The sequence below is a fragment of the Pelophylax lessonae genome (assembly GCF_965119305.1).
Source record: "Pelophylax lessonae genome assembly, chromosome: 9".
NCBI classification, from domain to species: Eukaryota; Metazoa; Chordata; class Amphibia; order Anura; family Ranidae; genus Pelophylax; species Pelophylax lessonae.
In genome coordinates, this window is record NC_138776.1 from 272,406,198 (window position 1) to 272,433,794 (window position 27,597).

General features: G+C 47.6%; 4 protein-coding genes across 4 annotated transcripts in view; all 4 read left to right on the plus strand.

Annotated features, from left to right (window-relative positions):
* LOC309562616 (uncharacterized protein) overlaps window positions 1-27,597 on the plus strand; it is a 679,009-nt gene that overhangs the window by 216,906 nt on the left and 434,506 nt on the right.
* Window positions 1-27,597, plus strand: part of LOC309562621 (uncharacterized protein) — a 478,591-nt gene that overhangs the window by 207,712 nt on the left and 243,282 nt on the right. The window contains exons 9-10 of the mRNA XM_082266874.1: window positions 24,152-24,349; window positions 24,439-24,666. Of these exons, the coding sequence (XP_082123000.1) occupies window positions 24,152-24,349; window positions 24,439-24,666 (426 nt within the window). The remainder of the gene's footprint in view (window positions 1-24,151; window positions 24,350-24,438; window positions 24,667-27,597) is intronic.
* LOC309564118 (gastrula zinc finger protein XlCGF66.1-like) lies at window positions 2,459-6,222 on the plus strand (the record flags this gene model as incomplete). The annotated part of the gene is made up of 3 exons (XM_082268746.1): window positions 2,459-2,558; window positions 5,810-5,944; window positions 6,031-6,222. The coding sequence occupies exons 1-3, from the start codon at window positions 2,475-2,477 to the stop codon at window positions 6,220-6,222; spliced, it is 411 nt and encodes a 136-aa protein (XP_082124872.1). The 5' UTR covers window positions 2,459-2,474.
* LOC309562791 (uncharacterized protein) lies at window positions 11,700-13,030 on the plus strand. Its single transcript, XM_082267096.1, has one exon. It carries the CDS (start codon window positions 11,727-11,729, stop codon window positions 12,912-12,914), a length of 1,188 nt encoding a protein of 395 aa, XP_082123222.1. The 5' UTR covers window positions 11,700-11,726; the 3' UTR covers window positions 12,915-13,030.

Sequence of the window (27,597 nt, forward strand, 5' to 3'; positions counted from 1 at the left end):
ATTTAATGTGGAAGAAATTTTTTGGTGTAGGTTTTATGGGCACAATTAACACCTTTGTTTGACGGGTGCATATCATACTAATTTTTGACAGCAAGGCAATTCTTGCTTTCATCAAGAGAACCTCTATAGGGTTAGGGTGCGAAGGCACCTCTGCCCCCAATTTATCTGCACCTGTTACCTTTTGCTGCAGCAGGTTCTATACACGATACAGATGTGCCACTTTACAGGCAGACTAAGGGGACCCCCCGAGCACGATACTGGAATTTTTAATGTTTTTTCTCATTTTTATGCTTTCACTTTAACCACTTTACTACCGCTTACGGGAATACTACTGCGGCAGAGTGGCTCGTTCCCGTCCAGTCACGTAGTATTAACGTGACTGGACTCCTCCCCTTCTGGGCGGCGCTTGCGCGCCGCCGGAGGCTCGCTCCCGCTGTTTTCATTCACAGCGGGAGTCGGGCCAGGGGAGGAGCAGCGGCGATCGCCGCTGCTCTTACCCGATCGTCGGGGATCGAGTCTGGAGATCCGCCCGCTGTGTGTAAACACAGCGGGCGGATCTCCATAGTGACAGGGAGTGACAGATCGGACTGTTCAGCATAGCTGGACATCCGATCTGTCCATGAATCACATAGTCACCTCCCCCCCTACACGTCAGTAAGCACCAGGCATACATTAACCCCTCCCTCTCCAATAAAATTAACCCCTTCCCTGCCAGTGTCATTTTTACAGTAACAGTGCATATATATAGCACTGATTACTGCAGTAATGTCACTGGTACCCCCAAAAGTGTCAAAAATGTCAGTCAGGGGTCCGGTCTGTCCGCCGCAATGTCGCAGTCCCGCAAAAAAAATCGCAGATCGCCGCCATTACGCGTTAAAAAAAAAACACCAAAAATGACAGAAATCTTTCCCTTTGTTAGTAAACGCAATAACTTTTGCGCAAACCAATCAAAATACGCTTATTGCGATTTTTTTTACCAAACATATGTAGCATAAAACAAATTGGCAAAAAACTTTTAAAAAAATTGGTTTTTACATCTTTTTTGGGGGGAATTTCATATAAAAAAATGTGAAAAATATTGTTATTTTTTCAAAATAAACGCTCTTTTTTTGTTTATAGCGCAAAAAGTAAAAATCGCACAGGTGATCAAATACCACCAAAAGAAAGCTCTGTTTGTGGGAGAAAAAGGACGTAAATTTCGTTTGGGTACGGCGTCGCACGACCGCGCAATTGTCAGTTGAAGTCGCACAGCGCCGAATCGCAAAAAGTGGCCTGGACGGAAGACAGCAAAATCCTCCGGTTGTAAAGTGGTTAAGCATTAGTAAATCACTGCTCATTTTAAAATTATGTTTTTTACAAACTTTGTTTTCATTGATACATGTGCCCCATTGTATGCTCAATTACTTACATATAAGCCCTCAAAATGGACATTTTAGATTTTTCCAATTAGGGTCCCATAGACTTTAATGGGGTTCGTTATTTGGTTTCCGAACATGTTTGAAAGCATTGCTGCAAACTGAACAGAGGGTCGTTCGGTCCATCTCTACCTAGAAATATTTGGAGGAACCCTAGCTGAGAAAGGCTGTATTAGGCAATAATATATATCTATCCCCCTTGGTGGGAGTGGAGATGACCCCATCTATAAGGATATACAGTACATACACGCACAGCACAAGGCCTTGTTCACACTGCGAGATGGTTCTTGGGGCTGCAGTTCCTCTGACCTCCACAAGGTAGTGATCTCACTTCTACCAAGAAAATGAGTCTTTATGGAAGACAGGAAGTGATGTCAGGTATAAATAGGAAGTTCCGGGTGAAAGGTGAGTCGGGAGGAAATAGTGAGGAGACGTTGCTGGAAGTGGCAGCAGAGGAGGTAATAAGTATTTTCTATTTACACCCAGTAACCCCCCCCCCCCCCATCATGTCCATCCTCTTCCTCCATAGTCACTGTGACCTCTTTTATCTCCAGCAGATGATGATACACACATATATAGTGTGGAAACCTAGATCAACACCTTCAGGGTCAGAATATTTCCCCACTTACAGGGCCGGAACATTCTCTTCATTTTGGAGATGTGTCAACTTTCCCACCAATCACCTTCTTATCTCATCAGTCTATACTAAAGGATTACACCACTTTTATTAGTGGGGGGGGGGGGTTATGAGGACATAAAGAGCATCTAAATCAGCTTTCTTTGCCAGCGGATTAAGAATGAAGCAAAACAAATTTTACATAAAAAGAGCTTTGTGATCCATCGCGCCAAAGGTTTAGACGCTCCCGGATCACAAAAACAGAAAACCCTAAACTGAATGTTCCTCTGTATGTAATCCCACTGGGGGGCGTTCTTCTCTGATAGAAACCCTTATATTATCCCCCATACACCCCATTCTAATATTGTACAACCAGTACAGTCCACATCATTCTCCTTTATCAATTATTGGTCTACAGGAATCCTTTATAGATCACATGACCAATGAGGATGGAGGAGGACCCGAGTCACATGACTGAGAAGATACTAAACCTCACGCTGGAGATCATCTACCTGCTGACCGGAGAGGTGAGGAGGATTCTGGGAGGTCACATGACATCACTCTTATCTCTATTAATAAAACACAGACCTGACCGGAGAGGTGAGGAGGATTCTGGGAGGTCACATGACATCACTCCTATCTCTATTAATAAAACACAGACCTGACCGGAGAGGTGAGGAGGATTCTGGGAGGTCACATGACATCACTCTTATCTCTATTAATAAAACACAGACCTGACTGGAGAGGTGAGGAGGATTCTGGGAATGCCGTATAATATTATGTAGAAAATGTAAATTTTGCACTTGGGGTCTAAGAATATGAATGCAAGTTACTGACTAGGAAGATAACCTCTGGGGGGATCTAGGATGGAGAAAGATCTGGAGGTCCTCGTAGATGAGACACTCAGCAGTAGTATGCAATGCCAAGCTGCAGCAAACAGGGCCAGCAGAATATTAGCATGCATTAAAAAGGGGAGATACTCCAGAGAAAAAAGGATAATTCTACCACTTTACAAAACACTGGTCAGGCCACATCTTGAATGTGACATCCAGTTCTGGTCACCAGTATTCAGGAAGGATGTGCTGGAACTGGGGAGAGTCCAAAGAAGGGCAACAATGCTAATAAGGGAGCTGGAGGACCTCAGGTATGGGGGGTGGAAGGGCTTAATTATGGAGGATGCAGCAGCCAAGTTATTGGGGATGGAGGATTTCAGACATGGAGGATGGAAGACCTCAGTTTTGGAGGATAGAGAGCTCGGTCTTGGAGGATAGAGGATCTTTGTTAAAGAGGACTTCAGTTATTAGGATTGAGGACCTCAGTTATGGGGGATGGAGGACCTCAGTTATGGGGGATGGAGGAGCTTGGTTATGGGGAGATAGGATATCAGCCAAGGAGGTTTGAGGACATCAGTTATGGGGGATGGAGGAGCTCAGTTATGGGGGATGGAGAATCTCAGTTATGGGGGATGGAGGAGCTCAGTTATGGGGGATGGAGAATCTCAGTTATGGGGGATGGAGGAGCTTGGTTAAGAGGATGGAGGACCTCAGACATGGAGGTTGGAGGACCTCAGTTCTGGAGGATGGAGGAGCTCAGTTATGGAGGGTTGAGGAGCTCAGTTATGGTGGATGGAGGAGCTCAGTTATGGGGAATGGAGGAGCTCAGTTGTGGGGGGTTGAGGAGCTCAGGTATGGGGGATGGAGGAGCTCAGTTACAGGGGGTGGAGGAGCTCAGTTATGGGGAATGGAGGAGTTTAGTTATGGGGGGTTGAGGAGCTCAGTTTCAGGGGATGGAGGACCTCAGTTACGGGGGATGGAGGAGCTCCGTTATGGAGGATGAAGGAGCTCAGGTATGGGAGACTAAGTAGCTTTGTTATGGGGAATGGAAAAGCTCAGTTATGGGGGATGGAGGAGCTTAGTTATGGGGGATGGAGGAGCTCAGTTATGGGGGATGGAGGAGCTCAGTTACGGGGGATGGAGGAGCTCCGTTATGGAGGATGAAGGAGCTCAGGTATGGGAGATTAAGTAGCTTTGTTATGGGGAATGGAAAAGCTCAGTTATGTGGGATGGAGGAGCTCAGTTATGGGGGATGGAGGAGCTCAGTTATGGGGGGATGGAGGAGCTCAGTTATGTGGGATGGAGGAGCTCAGTTATGGGGGATGGAGGAGCTCAGTTATGGGGGATGGAGGAGCTCAGTTATGTGGGATGGAGGAGCTCAGTTATGTGGGATGGAGGAGCTCAGCTATGTGGGATGGAGGAGCTCAGTTATGGGGGATGGAGGAGCTCATTTATGGGGGATGGAGGAGCTCATTTATGGGGGATGGAGGAGCTCAGTTATAGGGAATGGAGGAGCTCAGTTATAGGGAATGGAGGAGCTCAATTATGGGGGATGGAGGAGATCAGTTATGGAGGATGGAGGAGCTCAGTTATGGGGCATGGAGGAGCTCAGTTATAGGGGGATGGAGGAGCTCAGTTATGGGGCATGGAGGAGCTCAGTTATGGTGAATGGAGGACCTCAGTTATGGGGAATGGAGGAGCTAAGTTACATGGGACGGAGGAGCTCAGTTTCAGGGGATGGAGGACCTCAGTTACGGGGGATGAAGGACCTCAGTTATGGGAGACTAAGTAGCTTTGTTATAGGAAATGGAAAAGCTCAGTTATGGTGAATGGAGGAGCTCAGTTATGAGGAATATGGGAGCTCAGTTATGGGGGGTGGAGGAGCTTTGTTATGGGGAATGGAGGAGCTCAGTTATGGTTGATGGAGGAGCTCAGTTATAGGGGATGGAGGAGCTCAGTTATGGGGGATGGAGGAACTCAGTTATGAGGGATGGGGGAGCTCAGTTATGGGGGATGGAGGAACTCAGTTATGAGGGATGGGGGAGCTCAGTTATGGGGAATGGAGGAACTCAGTTTTGGGCGATAGAGGAGCTTTGTTATGGGGTATGGGAGAGCTTAGTTAAGAGGGATGGAGGAGCACAGTTATGGAGGATGGAGGAGCTTTGTTATTGGGGAATGGAAGCGCTCAGTTGCGGGAGATTGTGGAGCTCAATTATGGAGGATTAAGGGGCTAATTTACAGGGATGGAGGAGTTCAGTTATGGGGAGATGGAGGAGCTCAGTTATGGGGGGATGGAGGAGCTTGTTTACGGGGATGGAGGAGCTCAGTTATGGGGGATGGGGGAGTTTGGTTATCAGCAATAGATACAAACATTAAAGCTATTTCCCTGAAGAAGGGCCTCCATAGGAAGCGCTTTCCTATGAGGTACCACCGAGAAGAGGAGGAGCCAAGAGTGCGGGCGGAGAACCCCAGAAGAGGAGGATGGGGGGTGCTCTGTGCAAAACCATCAGCGAGCAGCCAAGTATAACGTTTCCTATATAAAAAGAATAAAAGATACGGGTTTACAATGACTTTAGGCGGGGATTTGATAGTGATATAGGAATCCTTGAATGGGGATTCCAGCATTGGGAGAAAACTAAAGTCTCTAAAGAAGACACCCCACCACACTATGAAGTTGGAGGGGAAGTGGTTTCCTCTTAATCTGTGCAGGGCATTCTTTACTGTTAGAGCGGTAAGGATGTGGAACCCCTTTCCACAGTTGGTGGTGTCAGTGGAGAGTGTAGAAATGTTCAAACATTTATTGGATGTGTCTCTTAGCAAACACAATGTAGAGGGCTATGGGAAATGGTAGTCACTTATACACACTTACTGTAGCCTGAACTGGATGGACCGGTGTCTATATTCAGCCTTACCATCTTTGTTACTTTTATTGGCTTTTATTGTAGAGTTTCCCTTCTGTGAAGTCAGGTGATCATATGACCATCACAGTGCCTCCATGTGACTCTCTAAAACCTGAGAGACACAACATGCAGAAGATTCTAGAAGTCACCAAGAAGATGATGGAGCTGCTGACAGGAGAGGTGAGCGGTGCTGGGAATTCTGGGACATTATCCAGTAACAGACAAGGGATGTGTCTGGATGGTGACTGTATCATTGTGTGTGTCAGGTTCCTATAAGGTGTCAGGATGTCACTGTCTATTTCTCCATGGAGGAGTGGGAGTATTTAGAAGGACACAAGGATCTCTACAAGGACGTCATGATGGAGAATCAGCCGCCCCTCACATCACCGGGTAAGAGGAGACTTTATTGTAAAGGAGAGAGCAGTACGGAGGATCCACCTAGATCCCCCATCATCTGATAAACACATAGAAACAATGTATTCAGTCAGTGTGTGTGTTTCCTACAGATGGATCCAGTAATGGGAACCCACCAGAGAGATGTCCCCGTCCTCTGTATTCCCGGGATTCCACACAGGAAGGTCACACCATCCCCCACCATCATCAGGTAGATGATTGACAATTATTGGTAGTTATGATTTATACACAAGCATGTTTGTTACAATGAATGTTTTATTATATATTCAGATTGGAAATCTCGGGGATGATAATATTGTTGGTAAAGAAGAGTATAAAGAGGAGGATGAGGAGTATGGAGTAATGGAGGAGTTTTCAGAAGAACACAAGGATATGATGGAGCCACCTAATACCAGGAACCCACCAGAGAAATGTCCCCGTCCTTTGTATTCCCGGGATTCCACACAGGAAGGTCACACCATCCCTCACCATCATCAGGTAGATGAGGAACAATCACTGATAGTATCATTAGGATCTGTACATTATCTGCATTGTTACCATTGATGTCATTTTTATTATATATTCAGAGTGGAAACCTGAGAGATTCTAAAGTTAAGGTTAAAGAAGAGATAAAAGAGGAGGATGATGAGGATGGGGTGATGGAGGAGACAGAGATTCCTCAAGGACACAAAGATCTGTACCAGGACACCATGGTGGAGTCATCCAACTATCGGAACCCACCAGAGAGATGTCCCCGGCCTCTGTATTCCCGGGATTCCACACAGGAAGGTCACACCGTCCCTCACCATCATCAGGTAGGTGGGATGGAGCATCTAGAACTTGAAGGTGACTCATGGAGAAGATCTATAGATCCTTCAAGATTATATTTTCTATTCTTGGTTTAGGGTGACGATCTGATAGATATAAAAGTTGAAGGTAAAGCAGATGACGAAGAGACGTATGTGAGGGATGATCAGCAGTCTATGGAGGAGGATGGAATAACGGGGACATTTATAGAGGAGGACACTCCTACAGAGATCAGCACAGGTGGGTCATTAACACTAAATCCATTCCTCTGCTCATACTGCCGGCACAAAATTGTTTCATCATTTTGTTACAGAAGCTAAAATAGTATTTTCATACTCACCGTATAATGATGTTCTTGTAACCCATTGAGAGACACAGGAACTCATAAACGTTTGGGTTATATTGCCCCCTATAGGAAGATTCAACATTAGCAAATAAAAAAAAAAACCTGCAGCCCAGCCCAGGATGACCGCTACCAGCACACCTCAGTTTTGTAGGAAAGCAATATCAAAAGTATAATCCAAAATATAAAAGGGTGAGACCTGTGTCCCTCAATGGACATCAAGAAAAGGATTTTATGGGCAGTACAGAAATCCTATTTTCTCACTCGCCTCTTGAGGGACACAGGAAGTTTTGACCTTCAGGAATTCCATTAGCAGTCCAACCGAGGGATGAGAAACAGCAAACAAATGCTAACCAGGCCAAGAGAAAACCAAGTCAGAACTGAGGACTGTCTACAGCTCAAAGAGTGGCCTGAATGAACTTCTACATGTTCATTCAGACGAGGCTGCAACATCCACATGGTAGAACGTAAAGAACCTAGGAGCAGGAACCCAGATGGCAACCTTGCAAATCTTGGAAACAGTTGCTTGATGCCAAAAAGTCCAAGAAGCACTCATAGATCCATGACAGTTAAAGATGGAACCCATGTACAACTATGAACAGAATATGTAGTCATGGACTTTGTGTAGACATATAGAAGAGGAACTGAGTACCATAAAAACAATACAACTTTATTATGTACCTTTAAAAATCTATTACACCACATTAAAAATTACTCTCCACATAGGGGTTCAAAAAATGCAAAGATTCCGATTACCGTTCACGTGTGGACTTGACGCGTTTCGGGAATCCTTCTTCAGGAGAACATGTGACAGAATAAGTACACTGGAAGCCACTCCTAATCTTTAATAGAGTAATATCAGCCAGTAGGGGGGTAGACTGGAATTCATAGCATGTGTATGTTGTCCATAGAGGTGCAAAGGAGTAGGCCAAGGTGAAGCCACTGCCTCTCAGATGGAAAAATAGGTACAATTAGGTAGTAATTAGTCTTGTACACACAATCTTCAAATAAAAGGACCAACTTCCCAATGGGGAACTATCCAGACTCAATGTGCGTAAGTCACCACAGGCCGGATTCATGTGAACTGAGTTTGTTTCTAAGATACTTCCGTTCTCAAGGACCCCCGCTTTGGAATACGAGGTGTGTCTAAAAAGTAGGGTGAATGGTATCAGAAGATCCAAACAAATGACCTTTATTGGCCTTCAAAATAATCTCCATCCTTCACAACACACTTTTGGCAACATTCATAAACCTTCTGGAAACTGTCGGCCAAGGGATCTTTAGGAATTGATTGCAGAACCGCTGTCACACAGTCATGAATTGCTGCCAAGTCCGCAAAACGTGCGCCTTTCATGACGCTCTTCAGGTGGGGAAACAGAAAGAAGTCCGCAGGCCCCAGATCAGAGGAGTACAGTGGATGATCGAGAACAGGTACGCCATGCTGAGCCAAGAATTGGCACACACGGATTGCCCAGTCCTCAGGTGCATTATGGTGCAGCAACATCGACTGTACAGTCCTGTGCAATGGCGGATGCGTCGTAGCAACTATTGCAAAACTTCCTTGTAGAACCCGGCATTCACGATTTGACCCGCAGGAGTGAATTCCAAATGGATGATGCCATCATTGTCGAAGAAGGTGATCAACATTGTCTTGACCTTTGACTTTTGTAGGCGACTCTTATGGGGTCGCAGAGAAGACTGTAAATGCCATACCATCAATTGCCGATTGGAATCCGGATGGAACTGGTAGCACCGGGTCTCATCCCCTGTGACCATGGTTGGCCAAAAGGACGGATCCTGGTCACACATGGTAATGAAATCTTAAGAGGTTTCCATTCGTTCCGCTTTCTGGTCGTCTGTCAGCTTATGCGGCAAAAACCGGGAACAGATCTTCCGCTTACCCAAATCTTCGCGAACAGTGGTGCGCACCGTGTCCTTGCTAATGCCCAATTCCTCAGATATCAATCGTAGAGTCAGTCGCAGTTTCTCGTGCCAGCATTTGTCGCACTCGCTCGATCATGTCTGTGGTTCTGCTTGTCAATGGTTGATCTGAACGTGTCCCATTCCTTCCCGTTGCGAAAGCGTTTGAATACATGTTCTGCTCAAGGCTTCCATCCCGTACACTCGCATCAACATTTCATACGTCTCTGTCGCCGTTTTCCCCAATTTAGTCGGTGCTCCTACCTCTCACACTGACTACGTTCCACTGCCTGCAGCTGGTTTACCCATATGGTCACGTGTACTGCACGCTAGGTGGCATCTCGCGACGTGTCTCTAGATAGCAATGTGCATGCATGCGCACCTGGCTCATGTTGCCGTTTGAGATTTTGGACCATTTACCAAACGTTTTAGGCACACCTCGTATATGTGCCTTGAAAACCATGCTATCTTTATGGTGACTTACTCACGTTTGGGTCTGGATGGTTCCCTATTTGGAAGTTGGCTGTGTCCTGACCCCTGCAATCCTAATGGTATATGTTACATACTTCTGACCCCTGCACTCTAAACCTCCTCTGGAGGTTCTAAAGATGCCCATACAGGGTTAGATTCTCTTTTGAGTGTTCGTAGAGCAATCGTTCATCAGAAAGTTCTTTCTTGCCATCACCAAGTCTGCCAATTTCATTTGAAAGCAAATTTTGCCCAGACCGGCTATCCCAGTCGTATTAAACGGATTTCCATTACTATGTGATTGGTTTTTCTTAAGGAAATCCACTGTTAGAATTTTCCTAATTTGAGAAAAACTTTCCACCCTGCTCCTTTTGGATTTTATCGTTCATACAGTCGAAAAATAGTGTTGATTCGATCCCCACTAGAAAATTAAACAAATCTTCCAAAAATTAAAATTTTCAGGGGCTAAAAAAAAAAGAGTTTTAGGAAATTGCATCCAACCTGATTCGTGCTCTCCAATGTGCCTCTCTCGCTGCACAGACGGGCAAATCTTCTTGTTGCTGTTCAGCAGCTCTTCTCGCAGGAGGTCATGACAACGTTTTTGAATGAGGAGCACTTTCAGGGTTTCTACTTGAACCTATTAACAGTTCCCGAGCCATATGGAGGCATTTGGCCAGTTCTGGATCTGAAGACTCAGTTTGTTCCTGCGGGTTCAAGAGTTACACATGGAATCGGCTAGGTCAGTCATTGCCTCCCTCCATCCAGTTTAATTTTTCAACTTCAATAGCTGTTTTACACCATAAGTGCTCAACCTGTGGCCTTCAAGCTGTTGTGGAACTCTTCCTTTGGAAGTCGTGCTTGTAATTGTCAGCCTTGCAATCCCTCATGGGATTTTTAGTTCCACAACAGCTGGTTGAGCGCCCATGCCACATCTTGAGCACCCATTCTCTTTTATCCTCTTCACAAACATTATGTGCATATTGCAGTGGGTGGCCAGCATTACTGATTTGCCACCCTTCCCTTAGGCCTGCCCATGGTCACCCAAGTTTTCACCAAGGTGCTTGCACTGGTCCAAGCTCTGCTCCATTCCCAAGGAATGCTAATTGCGGGTTATCCGGGCAGTCTTTTGCTAAAGGACCAGTCCTTTCTATCCCTGTCAGCCAATGTCCAGTGGACGGTGCACTCTCTCTAGAGATTCTGTTGTATCTCCACAGGACAAACTTCTGTCACTGCTCCAGTGCTAGCGACTTTTGGTGCACGCTCAATTTGTGCCTGTGTGAGGCTCTTGGGCCTGATTGTACCCTCCTTCGAGGCAGGGCTGTATGCCCAATTTCTCTACAGATTACTGGGCTCCATTCACAAAGCAGTATCTACCACTTTAAGAAATGCAGTAAAATACAGCTCACTACCATGCTGCCTTTATGGTGACTTACTAAAGTTGGGTCTGAATGGTTCCCTATTGGGAAGTTGGTTGTGTCCTGACCCCTGCAATCCTAATGCTATTGTATGTTACATACTTCTGCCCCCTGCACTCTGAACACTATGGTTTATGTTGCATAGTCCTAACTCATGTCTAACCACAACCTTTTTATTTCTGTTTTAGTAGATGGACGGGAGATGAGGAAAACCTCAGAGGATTGTCTCACTTTGTCTCCAGACTGTAAAGTAGAAGATGAGGACATCACACAGTATAGTCCAGGAGAAAACCCGGCTACCTCAAATGTCCATCCGGCACCACACAGTGTAGATGGACCATCGTATTCCTCTTATCCTAAGGAACCTCAGACTTTGAGGGACTGTGCCGGACCATCGTATTCCTCTTATCCTGAGGAACCTCAGACTGTGAGGGACGGTGCCGGACCATCGTATTCCTCTTATCCTGAGGAACCTCAGACTGTGAGGGACAGTGCCGGACCATCGTATTCCTCTTATCCTGAGGAACCTCAGACTGTGAGGAACAGTGCCGGACCATCGTATTCCTCTTATCCTGCAGAACCCCAGACTCTAGGTCCTGTTGTCGCCCTTCCCAAGATGTTTCTCTGTGCCGAGTGTGGGAAATGTTTTTTCAATAAGACAACTTTAGGTAGACACCAATTATCTCACAGAGAGGAGAAGCCATTTTCCTGTCCTGTGTGCGGGAAATGTTGTCCACGCAAAGCTGCACTTGTCAGACATCTAACTGCTCACACAGAAGAGAAGCCGTATGCCTGTCCTGAGTGCGGGAAAAGTTATCCGTATAAATGGGCACTGCTCAGACATCTAACGTCCCACACGGGAGAGAAGCCGTTTTCCTGTAATGAGTGTGAGAAATGTTTCCCAGTGAAATCAGCACTTGTCAGACATCTAAGATCCCACACGGGAGAGAAGCCATATTCCTGCACAGAGTGTGGGAAATGTTTTGCGTGGCACACCCAACTGATGAGGCATCAAATGAATCATACAAACAAGATTTCATTTTCCTGTCCAGAGTGTGGGAAATGTTTTCCAATTAAATCAGACCTTGCCAGACATCAGAGGTCTCACACGGAAGAGAAGCCATCGTATTCCTGTCCTGAGTGTGGGAAATGTTTTTCACGGAAGTCCTATCTTTCTGTACATCAGACGTGTCACACGGGGGAGAAGCGATATTCCTGTTCTGAGTGCGGGAAATGTTTTTTTGGTAAATCAAATCTTGATGCACACCGAAGGTCTCACACAGGTGAGAAGCCTTACTCCTGCCCTGAGTGCGGGAAATGTTATTCGCTAAAATCAACGCTTGTCACACATTTAAAATGTCACACGGGGGACAAGCCGTTTTCCTGCCCTGAGTGCGGGAAATGTTATCCACGGAAATCAGAACTTGACACACATCAAAGATATCACACGGGGGAGAAGCCGTATTCCTGTCCTACGTGTGGGCAGTGTTATCTGGTGAAATCAGCGCTTGTCAGACATCAGAGATCTCACACGGGGGAGAAGCCGTATTCCTGCCCCGAGTGCGGGAAATGTTTTTATGAGAAGTCCTACCTTGCCAGGCATCTGAAGTTTCACTCGGGGGAAAAACCGTACCCCTGCAGTGAGTGCGGGAAAGGTTTTGTAGATAAATCAGATCTCACTAAACATCAGAGATGCCACACAGGGGAGAAGCCATATTGCTGCCCAACATGTGGGAAAAGTTTTACAGAACAGTCCAGTCTTGCTAAGCATCAGAGAAACCACACTACTCTTGAGATTTGTTAATGTCCGGAGTGCGGGAAGTGTTTCAAAAATTCAACTGTATTTTGGGGCATATCAGAGATCTCACACTGGGAAGAAGCATATACACCTCATATGGCTGGGAACTCTGATACTCATAGGAGAAGGACCAAAGACTTCAAAGTTCTGTCTGGCCTACTCTGCTAGGAGAGAGGGGGCATATCACTGCTGTTTAAGTTCCTCCAGCTATGTATTCTGATCTTCCCTGCTGTTCAAAGCTTTAAAGAGAGAAATCCCAACAAAAGAGGCGCAAGAGAACTTCTAGGGGAATCAAAGAGAAAAAAGGATCTGGAAGTCCTAGCAGATGACAGGATCAGCAATGGCATGCAATGCCAAGCTACAGTAAGCAAGGCCAGCAGATTATTAGCATGAGAGATACAAACTATATTTCTACCACTTTATATAACTCTGGTTTGGTCACATCTGGAGTATGCTGTCATGTTTTGGTCACCGGTTCTCAGGAAGGATGTGTTGGAACTGGAGAGAGTCCAGAGAAGGGCAACAAAGCTTATAAGGGGGCTAAAGGAGCTCAGTTATGGGAGATGGAGGTCCTCAGTAATGGAGGAGCTCAGTTATAGAGGATGGAAGATCTCAGTTATTGGGGATGGAGGAGCTCAGTTATGGGGGATGGATGTCTTCAATTATGGAGGAGCTCAGTTATAGAGGATGGAAGACCTCAGTTATTGGGGATGGAGGAGTTCAGTTATGGGGGATGAAGAATCTCAGTTATGGGGGAGGGAGGACCTCAGTTATGGGGGATGGAGGACCTCAGTTATGGGGGAATGGAAGACCTCAGTTATGGGGGAGGGAGGACCTCAGTTATGGGGGATGGAGGACCTTGGTTATGGGAGAATGGAAGACCTCGGTTATGGGGGATGGAGGAGCTCGGTTATTGCGAATGGAAGACCTCAGTTATGGGGCATGGAGGACCTCAATTATGAGGGTTGAAGGACCTCAGTTCTGGGGGATGGAGGAGCTTAGTTATGTGAGATGGAGGGCCTCAGTGATAAGGGATGGATGACCTCAGTGATGTAGGATGGAGGACCTCGTTTATGGGGGATGGGGGAGCTCAGTTATTGAGGATGGAAGACCTCAATTATGGGGATGAAGAAACTCAGTTATGGGGGATGGAGGACTTCAGGTATGACGAATGGAGGAAAAATAAATAAAAACTGTGCTGTGAGTGGGATCCAGTGATCCTTGTGGGTCAAAGTGGCCCAACAGTAAGTGGAGAACCCATGCGGAAATATATGACCGGGAACCCTAAGCAACCACGCACAGATTCCAAAAAAGAGGGGGGGTTTTTGGGAGGGGAAAGGCCCTACTGGGAAGGTTGCAAAAGACCGGGCTCACTGGGTATGACGAATGGAGGACCTCAGTAATGTACGATGGAGGACCTCGGTTATGGGGGATGGAGAACCTCAGTTATGAGGGATGAATGACCTCAGTGATGTAGGATGGAGGACCTCAATTATGGGGGATGGAAGGCCTCAGTGATATAGGATGGAGGACCTCAGTTATGGGGGGGATGGAGAGCCTCAATTATGAGGGATGGATGATCTCAGTGATATAGGATGGAGGACCTCAGTTATGGGGGGGATGGAGAGCCTCAATTATGAGGGATGGATGATCTCAGTGATGTAGAATGGGGGACCTCAGTTATGGGGGATGGAGGGGCTCAGTTATGAGGGATGGAGGACCTCAGTTATGGGGGATAGAGGGGCTCAGTGTTGGTGGATGGATGATCTCAGTTATGTATAATGAAGGACCTCAGTGATGTAGGATGGGGGACCTCAGTTATGGGGGATGGAGGAGCTCCATTATGAGGAAAGGCTGCACACACTAAGCTTATTTTCCCTGGAGAAGAGAAATATCTAAATGGTGATTCTAGCATTAGAAGGAATCTATTCAGTTTCAGGTCGCTCAAGAGACCACGCGGACACTCAATGAACTTGGATGAGAAGTGGTTCACCTTAAACTGCAGGATGTTCTCTACTGCTAGAGTGGTAATGATGTGAGACTCCATTCTACAGTTGGTGGTGTCAGCGGGAAGTGTTGATAATTTCAAAAGACTTTGGATGTGCATCTTAGTGAACACAATATACAGGGATATGGGAATTGGTAGTGACATAATCGCATACACACACCCACACATTGACACAGGTTAAACTGGATGGACTGGTGTCTTTACTCAACCTCACCAACTATGTAAAATATTGTTAGTGGATGAATATTAAAATAAATTATACTTAAAATCACGAAATTCTTTGTAAGTTGATGAATAAAAGTCCACCTTAAGATCTGTATATGTAGAAATGTCTTTTCTGGTCAGTCCATAAATCCTTTCAAAACCCAAACTTAAAACTGAACCCCGTTGAAGTTTCTGGGGAACCAAACTTGAAACTAGATTTTTGTCCACATTCAAGGTGAAGAGGAGCACGGGGATCTGGGCCTTCATGGATTCCATGGGACCGTTCTGAGATTTTAACACAATTGTCACATTTGGCCCCCCTGGTTGTCACTATGGTCCCCCCCCCCCCACCCCTTGCTGGACATTTTTGTTTTTCAACAAACCCCCAGTGAGCACTATTGTTTACCCTGCTAAGCCCTATCATTCCCCACCACCTCTCTCTGGGTACAATTCTTCCCTCTGAACATCAATGTTGCCATTGCACCCCCACCACATCTTGTTGACCCAAATGCGTCTCTTTCCCTCCACCAACATCATGGCATCCTTCCTCCCACACGCTAACACTGGCCATTTATTTCTTCTTACAACCAACTCCCCCCACTAATCAGAGGACTTTTTTCTTTGCAGGGACCCCCCATTCTGGGGAATCCCTGCTCCCCCACCCCCTTCCCCTACTGACTATAGGACTTTATTCCCACAACTAAGAGTGGGGCATTTTTTCCTTCCATTGAAGGGGGGGAGGGAAGGGGTGGGCGCAAAGACTGCAGGACTGAGGGGGGGGGGGGGGTGCAGAGACTGCAGGACTGGAGGGATGCAGGGAATTCAGGACTAAGTGGGGCACAAAGACTGCAGGACTAGGGGAGATGCAGATAATGCAGAACTGGGGGGTGCAAAGACTGCAAGACTGGGTGCAGAGACTGCAGGGCTGGGGGAGATGCAGAGAATACAGAACTGGGGGGCGCAAAGACTGCAGGACTGGGGATATGCAGAGAATGTGGGACTGGGGGGGCGCAAAGACTGCAGGACTGAGGGGGTTGCAGAGACTGCAGGCCTGGGGGTTGCAGAGACTGCAGGACTGGGGGGGGTGCAGAGACTGCAGGACGGGAGGGTGCAGAGACTGCAGGACTGGGAGGGGGGTGCAAAGACTGCAGGACGGGGGGGGGGGGGAGATGCAGACATCCCAACCTGCAAAAACTCATTTCAGGGAGGTGGCAAAGTCATTTCAGGGAGGTGAGCCCCCCCCCACACGCCGACGCCCCGCCCCCCACGCACGCCTGCGCCGCACCCCCCCCCCCTTTCCAATTTAACACTACCAGAGAATAATGAAATGAAATGTAATCAGTATACCTGGTCACTGGTGCTGGTCACTGATGCTGGTACTGTACTGGTCTGGTAACTGGTGCGGGTACTGGTCACTGGTACTGGACATTGATGCTGGTACTGGACACTGATGCTGGTACTGGACACTGATGCTGGTACTGGTCACTGGTGCTGGTACTGGTCACTGGTGATGGTACCGGTCACTAGTGCTGGTGCCGGTCACTGGAGCTCGTACTGGCCTTGTCACTGGTGCTGGTACTGGTCACTGGTGCTGGTATTGGCCTGGTCACTGGTGCTGGTGCTGGCCTGGTCACTGGTGCTTGTCACTGGTGCTGGCCTGGACACTGGTGCTGGCCTGGTCACTGGTGCTGGCCTGGTCACCGGTGCTGGCCTGGTCACTGGTGCTGGTACTGGCCTGGTCACTGGTGCTGGCCTGGTCACTGGTGCTGGTACTGGCCTGGTCACTGGTGCTGGTACTGGCCTGGTCACTGGTGCTGGTACTGGCCTGGTCACTGGTGCTGGCCTGGTCACTGGTGCTGGCCTGGTCACTGGTGCTGGTACTGGCCTGGTGCTGGCCTGGTCACTGGTGCTGGTACTGGCCTGGTCACTGGTGCTTGTCACTGGTGCTGGTTAATGGCCTGGTCATTACTGCTGGTACTGGCCTGGTCACTGGTGCTGGTACCGGTGCTGTTACTGGCCTGGTCACTGGTGCTGTTACTGGCCTGGTCACTGGTGCTTGTCACTGGTGCTGGTACTGGCCTGGTAACTGGTGCTGGTACCGGCCTGGTCACTTGCTGGTACTGGCCTGGTCACTGGTGCTGGTACTGGCCTGGTCACTGGTGCTGGTCACTGGTGCTGGTACTGGCCTGGTCACTGGTGCTGGTACTGGCCTGGCCACTGGTGCTTGTCACTGGTGCTGGTACTGGCCTGGTCACTGGTGCTGGTACTGGCCTGGTCACTGGTGCTGGTACTGGCCTGGTCACTGGTGCTGGTCACTGGTGCTGGTACTGGCCTGGTCACTGGTGCTGGTACTGGCCTGGTCACTGGTGCTGGTACTGGCCTGGTGACTTGCTGGTACTGGCCTGGTCACTGGTGCTGGTACTGGCCTGGTCACTTGCTGGTACTGGCCTGGTCACTTGCTGGTACTGGCCTGGTCACTGGTGCTGGTACTGGCCTGGTCACTGGTGCTGGTACTGGCCTGGTCACTGGTGCTGGTACTGGCCTGGTCACTTGCTGGTGCTGGTACTGGCCTGGTCACTTGCTGGTACTGGCCTGGTCACTTGCTGGTACTTGCCTGGTCACTGGTGCTGGTACTGGCCTGGTCACTTGCTGGTACTGGCCTGGTCACTTGCTGGTACTGGCCTGGTCACTTGCTGGTACTTGCCTGGTCACTGGTGCTGGTACTGGCCTGGTCACTTGCTGGTACTGGCCTGGTCACTTGCTGGTACTACTACTGGCACAGAGTGGGGTGTCACAGTGTCACGGTCCCGCGGGCGCCAAAATGCCTCCTGGAGTAGAATGTGGCTGTAGTAGAGAGCAAATCCGCTGCTTGCTCTCTGCAGCTCCTCCCACAGGCGGAGTGCATGACTCATATCACTCCGCCTGTGAGCCGGATCTACTTCGGCTCCGACGTGATTTCTCTGAGTGTGCAGGCTCAGCTTGCTGACAGCTGACACACTCCTGCCTGCATCGATGAGTCATTTCATCTGAGTGACTCACTCTGTGACTGACTCACAGCCGGGATATTGCCCTGAGCTCGTGGGTGTCCGTGAGCTCAGGGCGGATAGCGGGAGTCTCCCGCGACTTGCGGGAGACTTGAGATGTCTGGAGATGCAGAGACTGCAGGACTGGGAGGGGGGGCATAAAGACTGCAGGACTGGGGGAATGCAGAGACTGCAGGACTGGGAGGAGGGCGCAAACACTGCAGGAGGGGGGGGGGGGGTTGAAGAGACTGCAGGACTGGGAATGGGTTTGCAAAGACTGCAGAACTGTGGGGGATGCAGAGACTGCAGGACTGGGGGGGGGGGGATGCAAATACTGCAGGACTGTGGGGGGGGGGGGGTGCAGAGAATGCAGGTCTGGGGGGAAATGAGAGACTGGTGTAGGAACACAGAAACCACAGGGCTGGGAAGGGAGACACAGGGAGCCCATTGTTTGGGGGAGGGGTAAAGCCCGTATCCAAACAAAACAGGACATTCAGCCCCCTTCTCAATACATTCATTGAGACATTTCTCAGGGCTGCAGTTCCTCTGACCTCCACAAAGAGAATACAAAGAGGAAGTGAGGTCAAATAAGGACAGGAAGTTCCGGGTGAGAGGTGAGTTGGGAGGAAGTAGAGAGGAGATATTGCTGGAAGTGGCCGCAGAGGAGGTAATAAGATCTTATTGTATATTTACACACAGTAACCCCCCCCCCCCCCCCGTCATGTCCGTCCTCTTCCTCCATAGTCACTGTGACCTCTTTTATCTCCAGCAGATGATGATACACACATATATAGTGTGGAAACCTAGATTTCCCCTTCAGGGTCAGAACATTCCTCCACTTACGGGGCCGAAACATTCTCCTTAATTCGTAGATGTGTCACCTTTTTCCTCCAGTTTCGACTCATCAGTCTATCCCTTCTGAGAGGACCTTCTTCCTCTGGAGTTTCTAAAGATGTCCATTGTCACGTACCTGATCCAAAGCCGGAGTGTAGAGAGGGCTCCCCTTGCGGCTAGGTGCAGAACACCCCTGGAGGTGAGACAGGGAGTGCTGTGCCCGAAGTAGCACGGGTTGCTGGCTGGGATGGCCAGATGGTGGCTGAGGCCAATGGGTGATAGGTCCAAGGCGGATCTGGAACACTTGACAAGCCAGGCAGGTGTGCTGCAGGAACAAGGTGAGTTGGATAGCCCACATGAGACTGGTACAGCGGAGTCAATAGCCAAGCCGGGTCAGACACTGGAGAAAACAGGGAAAGTCCAGGGACAAGCCAAAGGGTCAAAAGCCAGAGGTATCAGGAAGAGTCGGTGGTCAAGCAATCCGGGTCGGCAACAGGAAATCCAAGATAAAGGCAAAACAAGGGACACAGGGAGCTGAAGATCATCCAGCAACTAGTGCCTGTCATTGCTGAGTTTAAATAGGCCGTTTGGCGCCAAGCGCCGTCACGTCCCGCGTGCGTGTGTGCGCATTGGCGCACGCACGTTCTTAGTTGATCTTGCCCGGAGTTGGCCGCGCATGCGTATTCGTCAGTTTACCTGACACCCATACAGGGTTAGATTCTCTTTTGAGTGTTTGTAGAGCAATCGTTCATCAGAAATTTCTTTCTTGCCATCACCAAGTCGAACAATTTCATTTGAAAGCACATTTTGCCCAGACCGGCTATCCCAGTTGTATAAAACGGGTTTCCATTACTTTGTGATTTGGTTTTTCTTAAGAAAATCCACAGTTAGAATTTTCTTAATTTGAGAAAAACTTTCCACCCTGCTCCTTTGGATTTTATCGTTCATACCGTCAAAAACAAGTGTCGATTCGATCCCTACTAGAAAATTGAACAAACCTTCCAAAAATTTAAATTTTCAGGGGCTAAAAAAAAAAAAGTCTCAGGAATTTGCCTCCAACCTGCTTCGTGCTCTCCAATGTGCCTCTCTCCCTGCAAAGACGGGCAGATCTTCTTGTTGCTGTTCAGCAGCTCTTCTCGCAGGAGGTCAACACAACGGTTCTGAATGAGGAGCACTTTCAGGGTTTCTACTTGAACCTATTAACAATTCCCAAGCAGTGTTGCCAACCCCCCGGACTAAAATTTACTGGCAGAATGCCAAAATTTACGGACGGCACCAATTTTTTACTGGCACTGCAAAAATGTACATAAAATAGCCGTTTTCAGTGCTAAACCGTGCAAATATGAATAATTAAGCTATAAACATGTAGATAGTGCTATTAGCAATGTGTTTAAGTTAAACAAAAGTCATAAACCATATTTCTCTATTTACATGTCCTTCTCTGCCCCCTGCCTTTAGCCCCCATAGCACAATGTCCTTCTCTGCCCCCTGCCTTTAGCCCCCCACAGCACTGTCGTCCTTCTCTGCCCCCTGCTTTTAGCCCCCCACAGCACTGTCGTCCTCCGCCCCCTGCCTTTAGCCCCCATAGCACAGTGTCCTTCTCTGCCCCCAAAATAATAACTCCCCCAAGATGATTAGACCCCACGATGATGGGACCCCCACGATGATGGGACCCCCAGAATTATGAGACCCCCCTCATGATATAATCCCCATATTAATGGGACCTCCAGGATGATATGACCCCCATAACAATTAGACCCCCAAAATAATAAGAACCCCAGGATGATTTGATCCCCAAACTGTTGACTCCCCCATTACAATGACACCCCCGGATGATATGACCCCCCATAATGATAACTCCACCCTAATAATTACTCCCCCATAATGATCACTCCCCCATAATGACGAAACCTCCAGGATTTTAGGATCCCCCATAATGCTTAAACCCCCATTAACATAGCAGTGTGCGTCTCCACCCCCCCCCCCCCGCTATGTAGTAGATGGGAGGGGGTTGCTCCTACCTTGCATATTCTGCACTCTCATGTCGGTGATTTGCCCGATGAGCTCCTCTCTCTGGAACCGATCCCACTCGCGCCCCGCCATTGGAGGAGGGGGGACCGACCGGGTGGGGCGGCGGAGGGTTCTCCCAGAGGACGGCGGAGAGCCCCGTCCTCTTCTTCTTCTCTAGCCGCAGTCAGCAAGACAGTGTCACTCACTGTCTTTTAAAAATGGCGCCAACCGTCACCAGTTCTTTACTGCGCATGCGCCCGTCCAGCCGGAAATAGGCGAGCTTTTCCGAGCCAGACAGGCTTCGGAACGGCGCATGCGCAGTTGCGTGTCGGCCCGTTCTGCCATCTTTATTACGGGCGCCGCTGCCCGTAACGGGCATTTACGGGCAGCCCGAAAATGGGCTAAAATTCACGGGCTGCCCGTAAATCTACGGGCGGTTGGCAACACTGTTCCCAAGCCAGAGGGAGGCACTTGGCAAGTTCTGGATCTGAACACTCTCAGTTTGTTCCTGCGGGTTCAAGAGTAAAGCCCCGTACAGATATCGACCGATCTGTTGTCCGTTTTTTGTGGCATGCTAGTCTCATGTGGAAAGTGAGGTTATTTTCATAAGAAATTTTCAGGCACGACAGAATAGAATTCTACTTCAGAAGTGATGTCATGTGTTGGATTGCTTTGAATGTGTTCTTTCGCCTCTGAGCATGCCTAGTCTTACTTGTAAGATTTTTTTTCAGACGAAAACTGTACTAATGAGATGAAAATCTGACGTTTTATTAAGGACGACAAAAATTTTATAGCCTGCACATCAGGATTTTGTCAGCCAAAAAGTCGGAGTTGGCTGTCGAAAGCACCATACTAACAATCTGAAAATCGGTCCTCGGACGAATTTTCCCTTCAGATTTTCTTATCGTGTGTAGGGGCCTTTACACATGGAATTGGCTAGGTCAGTCATTGCCTCCCTCCATCCAGTTGAATTTTTCTACATCAATAGCTGTCTTACACCATAAGTGCTCAACCTGTGGCCCTTGAGCTGTTGTGGAACTCTTCCTTTGGAAGTCAGGCTTGTAATTGTCAGCCTTGCAATCCTTCATGGGACTTTTAGTTTCATAACAGCTGGTTGAGCACCCATGCCACATCTTGAGCACCCATTCTCTTTTATCCTCTACACAAACATTATGTGAATATTGCAGTGGGTGGCCAGCATTACCGATTTGCCACCCTTCCCTTAGGCCTGCCCATGGTCACCCAAGTTTTCACCAAGTTACTTGCACTAGTCCAAGTTCTGCTCCATTCCCAGGGAATGCAAGTTGCGGGTTACCCGGGCAGTCTCTTGCTAAAGGATCAGTCCTTCCTATCCCTGTCAGCCACTGTCCAGTGGATGGTGCACTCTCGCCAGAGATTCAGTTGTATCTCCACAGGACAAACTTCTGTCTCTGCTCCAGTGCTAGTGACCTTTGGTCACCGCTCAATTTGTGCCTGTGTGAGGCTCTTGGGCCTGATTGTACCCTCCTTCGAGGCAGGGCTGTATGTCCAGTTTCTCTCCAGATTACTGGGCTCCATTCACAAAGCAGTATCTACCCCTTTAAGAAATGCAATAAAATACAGCTCAGCGTTTTTCAAAAAACATTTTTAGCATGCACAAAGAAACGCTGCTAAAATACTGCATGTGCTATTTTATGAAGTAATGTCATATTTTAGTAGTGAGACCTTGGTGGTAATCCTTAACAACCAGTAGCTGGTTGTTAAATAGCGGCTGGCTGCTGCGTCTTTAACAACCAAAGAGTCATAGGCTTCCCCGCTGACGGCTGAATGTAAAGAAAAGAGTTGCCGCCATTAAAAAAAAAAAAATCACAGAAAAAAACGGTGTGGGGTCCCCCCCCCCCCGATTCTTCATGAGCCCTGTCCTTTATCAGGGTTGGTCATCCCTACTCTTTTGAAGGCTACGAAGTCATATTTTTGCAAAGTCTACCATTGCGTCCTTAATCCTTCATCGTAGGGTTTACTCCATGAGATGCAACCTGTCCTTCCTCCAGTCTGGTCTAGATCAGCATCTGTCTTGGGGTACCATCAAATCCTTGCCTTGGCAGTTTTATTTCTGAGACCACTGGCACTCTCATTCTGTATTTGAGGCTTTTGTTGGGGGTGTCACACACATCTCTCCCCCTGTTGTTTCCCCTGTGACTCTGCAAGGCCTTCATCTGGTTCTTTAGGTTCTTCAAAGGATGCAATCTGAACCTGTTAGGAATGTTTCTTTTACCATATTCACAAGGTGACCTTTCTCATTGCTGTGACCTCCATGAAGAGGATCTCTAACAGCCTTATCCTGTAAAGAGCCTTTTCTAGTGTTACACAAGGACAAGGTTGTCCTCAAACCTAAAGACACTTTTCTCCTTGAGGTGGTTTCCTATTTCCATCTCAACCAGCACATCATTTTTCCTTCCTTATGTTCTACTCTGAAACAGCCAAAGAAAACTTCAGTCCACGGTCTTGACATAGTAAGTGTTGCGAGACTTGGCTACAGCCTTTTTTAGACAATCAGATTCCAGCCCTGGGCTCCCTGAGGGTTCCTGCAGAGGGCTCCTTACTTCTCACTCCATCATTGCTGGGTGGATTAGACAAGTGTTCATTTAAGCTTGTGGTCTCCCCCTTCCCTGTTAGGGTGCAATCTACTATATCTGTTAGAGATCTTTACCAGCATCCTTATATCATGATAACCTTGTGTCTGGATGGTGACTGTATCATTGTGTGTGTCAGGTTCCTATAAGGTGTCAGGATGTCACTGTCTATTTCTCCATGGAGGAGTGGGAGTATTTAGAAGGACACAAGGATATCTACAAGGACATCATTATGGACAATCCGCATCACCGGGTAAGAGGAGACTTTATTGTAAAGGAGAGAGCAGTACGGAGGCTCCACCTAGATCCCCCATCATCTGATAAACACATAGAAACAATGTATTCAGTCAGTGTGTGTGTTTCCTACAGATGGATCCAGTAATGGGAACCCACCAGAGAGATGTCCCCGTCCCCGTCCTCTGTATTCCCGGGATTCCACACAGGAAGGTCACACCATGCCTCACCATCATCAGGTAGATAATTGACAGTTATTAGTAGTTGTAATTTATAAACAGCATGTTTGTTACAATGAATGTTTTATTATATATTCAGAGTGGAAACCTCAAGGATTATATTGTTGTTATTAAAGAAGAGTATAAAGAGGAGGATGGAGTGATGAAGGAGTTTTCTGAAGCACACAAGGATATGATGGAGCCACCTAAAACCAGGAACCCACCAGAGAGATGTCCCCGTCCTCTGTATTCCCGGGATTCCTCACAGGAAGGTCACACCATCCCTCACCATCATCAGGTAGATGAGGAACAATCACTGATAGTATCATTAGGATCTGTACATTATCTGCATTGTTACCATTGATGTCATTTTTATTATATATTCAGAGTGGAAACCTGAGAGATTCTAAAGTTGAGGTTAAAGAAGAGATAAAAAAGGAGGATGATAAGGATGGGGTGATGGAGGAGTCAGAGATTCCAAAAAGACACAAAGATCTGTACCAGGACACCATGGTAGAGTCATCCAGCTACAGAAACCCACCAGAGAGATGTCCCCATCCTCTGTATTCCAGGGATTCCACACAGGAAGGTCACACCATCCCTCACCGTTATCAGGTAGGTGGGACGGAGCTTCTATGAAAGTGACTCATAGAGATGGTGTATAGATCCCATGAGATGATATGTTCTCTCATGTTCTTGGTTTAGGATGAAAATCTGATAGATATAAAAGTTGAGGTTAAAGCAGAAGAAGAAGAGACGTATGTGAGGGATGATCAGCAGTCTATGGAGGAGGATGGAATAACGGGGACATTTATAGAGGAGGACACTCCTACAGAGATCAGCACAGGTGGGTCATTAACACTAAATACATTCCTCCACCCATACTGCTCACTGATTGGTCCAGAGTAGGGTGGGGACTGACTAATAATAATCTGGTAATGATTCTTGTAATCTGTATGCTATGTTTTACATTATGTAATCTCTCATCTCGTCTTAAAAAAAAGTATATATCCAATGTGCAGGAAATTATTAGAAGAACTATTATAAGAGTGTGAGACTTTCATGTGGCACAGTAGTTAAGAAGTATTTTGAAGGTATTTGGACTCCCATATATGTGCAATATATGCAGCGAGGGTACTCAAACTCTGTTTAACCATGCCCCTTTAAGCCACACCCTCTATTCAGCACAGGGTGCAAAAATTAAAGGAGCCACAGGATGAGATACACATCCACCCCCCCCCCCACTAAAAGTCTTTGGTCCCCAAAGAAACTGAATTTTGTAGTCACGAATAAACTATAATTATCTTAGCATCTACATGGAACCAAGTAACTGTTTTTAGCATAACTTGCAAGCAATGTTGTGGCCCACCGTGGTATGTCAGGTATAGGGTGGGGGTTATTACCTACTGGTGCAGTGGCTTGAGAAACAGCAGTGATGGCCTTTTCAGAAATGTTCCTCATCCACTGGAATCCAAGCTTCTCTCTCGAACATTAGCATGTAAAGTGAATACCCTGCCACATCATGGTTTTTACATGGAATGCTGCTGATATGTCTACTGCAGTGTTATTTCTTTTCCGATGAGAGTATTCTCAACTTCTTCACAATGGTACGATTGTACCACTCAGACTATGGGTCTCTATCACATATTTGGCTTTTGAGACCGAGATAACAAGAGGGCTTCCTCTACACCATGTGTGTTCAACCTTTGGCCCTCCAGCTGTTGCGAAACTACAAGTCCTATCATGCTTGTAGTTGTCAGCCTTGCAAGGCCTCTTGGGAATTGTAATCCTGCAAAAGCTGAAGGCCCACAGGTTGAGCACCCATGCTCTACATCTTTGGTCTATACATCTTTGGTGTGTAGCACAGGGAGTGAGAGGACACAGAGTCGAATAGGTGCCAGGAGTCTGGAGGCAGGCTTAGCTGGGACATGCATGTGCAGACTAACAGGAAAGTAACTGTCAGGCTGGAAGCTTGGCCTGGACAGGCTATAGTCAGTAGCCAAGGCAGGGTAGGAGGCAGAGTTGAAAACAAGGTGTAGTCACGGTCTAGCTGATGTCAACCTGAGAATAAGCAGAGACAAGCCATGGTCAGAAAGCCTAGCTGTGCTTGATCCAGGAATCAGAGACAAGCCGTGACCAAGTACTAGCTGAGGTCAACCCAACAGAAAAGTCATGGTCAGGAACTAGCTGAGGTCAACACAGGAATCAGAGACAAGCCATGGTCAGGATTCAGGAACTAGCTAAGGTCAGTAGCAGAAAGGCAAAGGAGAGACAAGTCTCCAAGGGCAGACTGGGTCAGCAGTGAGATTCTCAGGAATACGTTCAGGGTTCAAGCCATAGGTAACAGCTGAGGACTATCCGGCAACTTCTTAGTACATCTCTCTTCTTTAAATAGGCTGCCTGGTGCCAAGATTGGAAATTATTGTGTGCTGTAAGAACTTAGTTTACATAGCACATCTGCACAAAATTTGTATGCACTAGAACCGAATATCCTGAGGATTGTTGTTTTGGGGGCACCAGAGATGGTGGGGACGTCTCTTGGAATAGCCTTTCTAGCTGGGATGCCCTGAGCTGGTTGGGTCAGCTGGAATTTGGTGTCCCCTCTTAGCTGTACATGCATACCCTCAAAGCAAGTCAGAGGGTCTGTCGGTGTGTCTAGGATGAACACTCAACAATCAATTACTAGAGCTGCAGCTGCCAAAGAATTTGGTCCACTCCATTTGTCAATCGGTATGTCCATCATCCCACTTATCTCCAGGTGACCATTTGGTTCTTCACACCACTGAGCAGCGGCCACTGGGTTCATCTTGCTGACTTGGCCCACACTTCCTGCAGCAGTCATTGCTCTTAGAAGGGGGCTAGGAGAATACTAGACGAGGTCTGCACATGTATCAATACCCCTGCAGGAGCTACTACAAATTTGAGGTGCTGCTACCTTTTCAAGTGATACCGTTCTGTAATTCGACCCAAAAGTACGCCGAAACACCAATAGCACGAACTAGATGAACAGGATTTATTAAAGGTAGCAATAAGCTCCAGAGAAAAGAGATGATTAAACACGCTTGACAATAGTAACTGCAGACGTTTGATAACAGCGGTATATTTCAGTAACACAACAAGGTAAGTTGGGTTGGTGTTTGTTCTCTTTGCCCCATGTGGGAGACCGGAACACAAGGAGAGTAGGGCCGCAGTCCTAAAGCAATACTTATTGCAATAAAATGTCCTCAAGGAATCAGGATAACTATTCAGGCCTTAATATTCTCTTTAGACCATGACTAAATACTGCCCAGTGGTTTAAACTACCACAGAGTCTGCTAGTGGTGGGGCCTTATTTGATGGTGGAGCGCGTAACCCTCAAGTGAAGGAATTTGTCATCATGAATGTGGGGCTTAGATCCAAGACACCAATGCAACCAATTGCATCCCTCATCCCCTCTTTCCGTGATGCTGTGACCTATCAGCTGTGAGGAGATGCAGGCTGAGCAGCTCCCCCATTAAAAGTGCCACCAACTGGGCTAAAATCCCAACCCTGTCACCTCTCTAAAAC

Bases quoted from the DNA above. Each gene is read 5' to 3' on its own strand.
- LOC309562791 (XM_082267096.1), top strand. From the start codon at position 11,727: ATGTTTCTCTGTGCCGAGTGTGGGAAATGTTTTTTCAATAAGACAACT.